The following is a 7,591-nucleotide window of genomic DNA, read 5'->3' as shown; positions in this document are numbered from 1 at the left end:
AAGAAATGACTTTTCCAAGAGACATGATTCTACACATTCATACAGAAAACAGAACTCCTGGCTTCCTACTGAAAATGAAACAACACAAATATAAGGAAGAGTTCTGCTCAAAGATATATAAGAGGTAAGGTCTCTTTACCAATGCGACAAACATATAAAAAGGAATAATCCATGCTGGGTTTAAATGCTTCCCTACTGTGGCTACCTAAATTGGGCTTCTGAAATCTACTGACTACGTTTTGATATATGATGCTTGCCACTAAGGAATACCCATCCACTCGTGCAGAATTTTAAAATCAATGTGCTCTGAACTAAATAGAAAAAGAGATCATGCTCAGTATCCTCCCTTCGCTTTGCCAGGTCATGATGGGGTCCTAGGACTCTCACTTCAGTTCCTTCTTCCCCTCGCTGAGCACAGCCAAGTCTGCACACAGATACTGATGCAACTTAAGTATTTTTAATGTCCTGGGAAGAGATAGAAGTGTTTGGTCAAAGTCACTCTCTCGGTAGTGGGCATCTGTGCCACAGGTTGTGGTATTTCAAATGAAAATTGAACCTGAAAGAGAAAAAAGATTTGTTGACATTTTTGTCTAAGTGGAGAATTTTAGTTTTATGTGGAAAGAAAGGACACTAAATGTAGTAAAACTGAGTGAAGCAAACAGACAGTATTCACATCTCTCCAAACCACAGCGCACAGCATATCTGAGCATAGAATGACCTCACAGAGTTCAACTTCTATAGATGGATCTCTAGGCTCTACTGGACATGGGCAAATTAGAGTCTGCTCATTTCTCTGCTCATGGCAGAGCAAGAGTTAAAGTAAGTGAATATTTTGTGGTTGTGGATTGTAACTCATTCGAGCTCATATCCATGTCTGCTCACTCCTGAAAACCCCTCAAAGTTCCTTTGGACAGAATGGCATTATTGGCAGATAAACATGGCCAGAACTTCCCTCTAAGATTCAACAGGAAAATAGCCCAAAGTTGAACAAGTAGAGAAGAAGAAATATCAAAACCTCACCTTTCGGAAAATTTCCTGCAGGTCACAGCACCAGGCATATTCTTTCATAATTTCAATCAGTTTTATAATAAAAAGAGAGCCCCTTTCAGGATGTCGCCAAGAAATGTTATCTGTAAATGAAGCACATTCCACGTCTATGGCCAGTATTTGCTGGGACATGGACGTTGCTCCAGTAGTTCCACTTCTGCTTGTTATGGAGAGCCTCCTGCTCTCTGTATGCTGCCTGCCATTTTTCAATGAATATGTTCTGAGTGAGTCAGTATATTCTAGGGAAACCTAAGACAGTGTGGCATACGGTGCAGGCGTCACAGTCTTACTTCAAGGTGATGGAAATAATATAGAGTGAAATGTGTAGAATGACATGGGGAGGGTTAGTTGGATCACTCCTCTCAAGTTTGCTACTTAATGTGTTTTTTAAAAACTGCAGTCTGACCATAAAAGGTGGAGTTAATTATTGCTGTGGCAAAGAGATACTTGAATAGCAGGTGTGACACAACATAAGTATGTGAAACATACAGGATTACAGAACAGGAATGCAGAATAAGAAGGAAAATGAGGGCCTGGGGGATAGCTCGAGGGCCTGGGGGATGGCCAAGCAGACCAAGCACCTGCTCTGGCAAGCGCAGGCACCAGGGTTCAATCCCTGCTCCCGCATGCTGAGCCGGCCTCCCCCTGGGGCATGCTGAGCCAGTGACCCAGTCCAGGCGGGGCAGAGCACATCTGCGATCCCAGCACTGGAGGGGCTGAAAACGTGAGAATGACTATGAATCTGAGCTGCATAGTGAGACCCTGTGCAAAACAGATGAAGTGGAAAAGAAATAAAAAGGATGAAAATGGGATCAACATAATGAAGTGGTTTCAGAGGAAAAGTTTAACTCTAATTGGAGAAACCAAGTGTGTAATAGATAAGAGAGACACTAAGGAGAAATAGCACAAATAGAAATAGTGCAGACGTTTAAAGATTATGCAAGGACTACAGAGAAAAATCAGTAGGAACAAATGTGTATATTCATGGACTAATCATTTAACCAAATCTTTTTACTCAACAAAAAATGGTAATAAAATACATATTAATAATTAAAATCCTATTAAAATACAGCTGCCATATTGGGCTTGTGCTAACTAAAAAAAAGAATATTGGAGGAAAGGTAGAGAAAGAAAGCTCTGCAGGCTTTCTGTGGAATTCAAGGATTTCAAGGTCAGTTTTCTTCAGGAAAACCCCATGATGTCATTGAGACTTGCCAAGGAGGCTATGAAGGTAAAGAAAACTGAGCTGGGATTTCTAAGAGTCATGTAGAGGGAGGCAAGATGCAGAGGCAATGGAGGCAGAAACCACAAGACGGACCCTGAGGAGTCAGGGAGGCGCAGACCACTATGTAGCCAGCGGTGAATGTATGGTAGGAGACCAGGGTCACATGCTTTAAAAGAACCTTGATGCCTGATGCCTGTTATTAGGGCGCTAGGTAAGCTGGAAAAGTACTCACAGTATAATTAGTTGTGATTATTGGTAAACATGTTATGTTCTACATCAGGACATGGTGAAAGTAAGGAAGAGCCAGGTTTTTTCTGTAGGCAAGCATCTCATTACAGAAGGCAACCTACAAACAGTGTGAACACAGGCCGGATGCCTTAGGGGCCAGGGTAGCTAAGAGACTGTCAGCTCCAGGAAACTGCAAAGTTCAGTAGTTGGGAGGATTCCGATGACTTCTCTTTGAACCTTAATATGTGAGGTGTCTTGCATGTTCATAAAATGCAAACTCGTTAACAGCATTCGTTAAATGGACTTTTCCTCTGTACTATGCTTATTGTTGCACTTAAATCATCTCATTTAAGACTCAGAGAAAATATATTATATTTACATAAATAATGATTAATCCAAACGAAGGGCAGCAAGGCCAAAGTACTGGACCTAGTTTATCAATATCTAAATAGAAATGTTAGGATATAGTTGCAGCACTCCTACTCCATAGCTGAGATTTAGAATCATTCAGGTGTATTTTCTTTTGTATGCTCCATAATTCACTTCAATCTAAGACCTTAGTGCACTTGGTCTGCCTTATATCCCCGATCCTCAGAAACCCACTTCTGCAAATGCATAATGTCTTGGCAACTGGACTGTAAGGGATCTCAGCATTGTGCGCATTTTCTTCGGTAAGACAACTTCCCATTTAATTCACTGCTACACATCAAAGCTCGAGGAAATTCTTCTACAGCAATGACAACATCTTGTTAATTAATATACATTGTGTCTTCATGAATAAGTGTAATTGGATGTGTTACTGCTAATAGAATCGAATTGGTCATCAAAAGTTTCATGCAAAATTAAGCCCTGGTATCCTGACTCTAACAGAACACTGGAAGTTTCTCCACCGGTAACCCTACAGATGTGTTCCAGACAGAAACCCATTACCTGGAGTTGAAGAGCAGAAAGCAATAAAATCCTTCTCTATGTGGACTTTCTTAATGCCATCATAATCCAAATCTTGTGGATCGAAGAGGATTATGTTTCCAAGGTCTTCTGATGAGTCCTTTAACCATACCTCACCTTTGTTCTCTAGAAAAAAAATATATATCGTTTCTTTAACCATCAAGTTTCAGGAGCAGTGCTAGCTCCTCTAAACATCTTCAGAAATGTGATCTAATGGTTAATGTAGCTGGGAATATATCTCAGCAGCACAGTTCCTGCCTGGCGAGCAGGAGGTCATGAGTTTGATTCCCAGTAACATCACCAACAAAAAACCCAAAAGAATGAATTATTAATAACTTAAATATATTTCATGGATGTTACATCATGCCTTGTCATTATTTTGCATATACATGTAAATTTCAAGAACCATCTTATCAACAATTCTTATTTCTCCTAACCGTCAAATGAAGGAGAACATCAAAAATTTAAGACTAAAAATGGTATTTCCTAAGTTAAAAGTAAAACTAGTATTTTCTTACCAGAAACATAATTCACAGAAATAACAAGTGACTAACCAACATAGATATTTCCTTATTTTTAGACACTCTAAGATATACTTATGCATTCAAACGATAATGTCAGCAATTAGATGCTGTGTCCTAACAGGATCGACTCTCACCTCCACGGCAGGCTTGGATGATGATCACCTTGGGTTTGTCCTCCAAAGTTGAACAGTTGCTGTTGTTCAACATTGTAAAGATGTTGCTGACTTGCAGCACATCTCCGTCTCCTGCAGAGTATTTCTTTCCACAAATGCCACCCAGAATACCATGAGACATGAAGACCAGAAAAGTACTGTCAGAGGTCTTGTGCTGGGGGTTGGCTGCGAAGGTCTTCACCTCTGTGGCCATTTCCTAAAAGATATCACCCCATCAACTTTGGACCCTGAGACCACAGCACTCTGAGAATCCACTGAGAAACAGTTCAGGAAGTTGCTGAGCCATCCCAGGAAAATCAGGCAAGCAGGAAAGAAAGTTAAAGTCTCAGGTCTGTAACAAGTGATGAAAGCAGATGTTATAGAAAGTCATCTTGAGATTTCCAGCAGAGAGAAGGTGACCTTCCTGAGGTCATAAAAGACTTCCCAATTGAAAGATGCACAGGATTATTGCCAAAGATGCCTGCATTTGCAGAGAACACCAAGCACTTTCCAAGGGAAGGATTCCAATATACACTACCAAGAAATTAAATTTCCTAGTATGATAATTTTCCTTTTTTTTTTTTTTTTTTTTTGTGGAACCGGGGATTGAACTCAGGCCCTTGCAGTTGCCAGGGAAGCAAGGCTTATACTGAGCCATCTCCCCAGCCCTGAAAATTTTCCATTCTAACATTATTTATGAGTACAATGCATGTAGTCATTGTCTTTATAAAACAAAAACATTACCAAAGCCGTGAGATTTTCTCTCACAATCACTTGGTATCCCAGGCCTTCTAGAAGTGTTTTCATATTTCTGATATCAGCTTCAGCTCCAGTCCTTTTGGGAAGACTGTCGAACTCTGTGTTGCAGATAATGAGGGCAAGACGCGTGCGGGTCAACTGATTCATTATTGGATAAATCTGTAAGAAAGGCAGATTGACCGAAAGGCATATTTCCCTTACCTCAGGATTCATTTTGTGTGTTTAAAACAGTTTCTCCTTTCCCTATTAAGAAGTCAAATTCCTTGGGCCTGGGAAGATAGCTCAGCTGTATAAGTGCCTGCCTGGTAAGCACAAGCTCCCGAGTTCAATGCCTTGTACTGCAACAAGCAAACAAGTACACAAACACCCAAATCCCATAAACAACAGTTTAACAAGCTGAGGCTTAATGAAGACATGGAAATGGCGTTTGCAGGAGCCCAGCTCACAGCTGCCCAGCTCACAGCTGCCCATCTGCCTATACTTTTGACAAGTGGATATTTTTAAAAGACATGCAGTACACATTAAGAAGACCAAGAACATATATGTACTATTTTCAATGTCACATCAATTATTACTATACTCTCATGAAAGTATTTTTTAGAAAAAGGTAATAAAATAAAAAGAGTCAAGAAGAAAAATTTAAGATTTCATACAAGCCTGTGGTAATATTCAATCATATTGCCCATTTTGCATAACCATATCTATTAATCTGAGCAACAGATTTGATGATAAAAACAGATAATATATCATTCATGGTTAAACAGCTATTTTTGTTTTGAAAATCTGTAATATATGTATTGTTCTATGTTACCCTGTTTCTGTATTTGTTTTTGTTTTCTTGCTTATGTTTTTACTCTTCAAAATAAAAGAAAGCTATAATAAAAACTAAAACAATAAGCAAAATAAAATAATTGAAACAAAATAAAGATAGATAAATGATACACAGGCTCTGAAGCCAAGATGATGGAAATTAACAACTGAGACCTTCACCTTCTGGAAAAGTATTTAACAATCCTCTGATATTTAAAATGCATGACTTAATGACTTCTAAGGCTAATATCATTAATATGCAGAATATTTACAGTAATGTCTGACTCATAGGAAGCTTCCAGTACTAGCTATTAACATTTCTTATTACAATTATTATTTATCCAGAGCAGCGGAACTCCTTCTAAACTAGAGCTTCTAGGAGGTAGGGATCTTGTAGGTCAGGGAGCAGCCTGAGGATTCAGCAGAAAATCTCACTAGACGTGGCCCAAAGTAAGAGCCACTTCTCTGCAAGGAGGCTCAAGTTCGAGCTGGGGTTCTGCGAACAGCACCTCCGTTGACTTTTCTTTCCATATCTTTTGGGCAACTTCCAGGGGGCAAGGCTTCAGGCCTCCTGATGGTCCTGAAGACATGGACAAAGCTTGATTGTCCTGTATGTCCCGAGAAGCTGCAAGGGATAAGAAACATGAATAGTTACATCTCTGATTGCTTCCCTTGGTCTTCTTGACAGAATCAACTACGAGAGGCCACACAGATGCAGTATGGTCCAGGGACACAGCCCTGGGATATGTGCTAATACTGTAGAGCAGATTCATTGCTAGTGGAGCACAATTCCAGCCAGAAGAGATGGCCAGTGGTTTGACACAGGGAGGTACATTTGCCTTACAGAATAACCATCTTGACAGGTGTGTAAATAAACATAGAGAAAAGGAGCTCTTCCTGTCCATACATGACAAGTAGGGCAAAAACAATATTCAAGAAAAAAATTAAGATACCGATTTATTTCAAAAGATTTAAATCCTATGTTATCCTAAAATATTAGGTTGTTAGGGGTATGTCTTGGTTCTATTTAATAGTCTTGTAAAACATATGTGTTGTTCTATATTAATTTAAGAAGCATAGGGCCGGGGAAATGGCTCAGTGGAATAAGCGCTTCCCCTGGCAAGCACAAGGGCCTGAGTTCAATCCCTGGTTCCGAAAAAAAAAAAAAAATGAAGCATGATAGTAGATATTATGGGTTCTTTTTAAATATACTTCCATCCTGTTGTTCAGGGTAATTTTCTGCAGTGTACTCCTGGAAGGAGGAATGACAGTATTCATTGCCTGATAGAATAGCCAAAGCAAAATGACAAGTGCTGCTACTGTCTGGGAGCATATCTGGCATAATCATCTCCCCCAACATTGATCGCCCAGCTTTGAAAGGAAAAGTTCCTACAGTATAAATGCAAGAATATCCCAAAGGCTTTTATTTGACTGTACATCTTTCAACAATGCAAGGCACTGGATGAAGAAGTTCATTTATCTTTATCCACTGTAAAATAGAGATAACTTATCTAGATAACTGAAAGAACTTTTGAAAAGTACACTTTAAAATTAATTTCAAAGAATAATGTTTTTTAAAAAAAGACTGCTGCATAATCATCCAGGAAAAGGAATGCAGCGCTAGACATTTTGACTAGAAAAAATAACAGTGAATTATAATGTATATATTGGAGAAAACAGAAACAATCATAAGTTGGGAAAAATCTCTTTCTGCATAATGACCTCTAGAGTACAATAACAAACATAAATAGAAATACTTAAATTACATGAAAGATGTTTTTTCCAGTAGCACAACAAAGTATTCAGATGCATAATGATAATCCTATTCCAAGAAATGTATAAGAAAGTAGAGGGGCTGGGGGGATGGCTGAGTTAAATAAGCACTTCCTTGGCAAGCA

The 7,591-nt window shown here is 39.2% G+C and overlaps 1 protein-coding gene across 1 annotated transcript in view; it reads right to left on the bottom strand.

The window, feature by feature from the left end:
- Positions 1-7,591, bottom strand: part of LOC101581472 (caspase-1) — a 12,987-nt gene continuing 5,396 nt past the window's right edge. Inside the window, exons 4-9 of the mRNA XM_023709578.1 lie at positions 6,203-6,318; positions 4,869-5,042; positions 4,107-4,341; positions 3,431-3,574; positions 1,021-1,130; positions 1-556 (exon numbers count right to left, since the gene is read on the bottom strand). Of these exons, the coding sequence (XP_023565346.1) occupies positions 458-556; positions 1,021-1,130; positions 3,431-3,574; positions 4,107-4,341; positions 4,869-5,042; positions 6,203-6,318 (878 nt within the window). The 3' untranslated portion in view covers positions 1-457. The remainder of the gene's footprint in view (positions 557-1,020; positions 1,131-3,430; positions 3,575-4,106; positions 4,342-4,868; positions 5,043-6,202; positions 6,319-7,591) is intronic.

This window comes from Octodon degus, unplaced genomic scaffold, assembly GCF_000260255.1.
Source record: "Octodon degus isolate 3935 unplaced genomic scaffold, OctDeg1.0 scaffold00012, whole genome shotgun sequence".
Taxonomy (NCBI): domain Eukaryota; kingdom Metazoa; phylum Chordata; class Mammalia; order Rodentia; family Octodontidae; genus Octodon; species Octodon degus.
The sequence above is the reverse complement of the archived record's forward strand: the minus strand, read 5'-3'. Positions and strand labels throughout refer to the sequence as shown.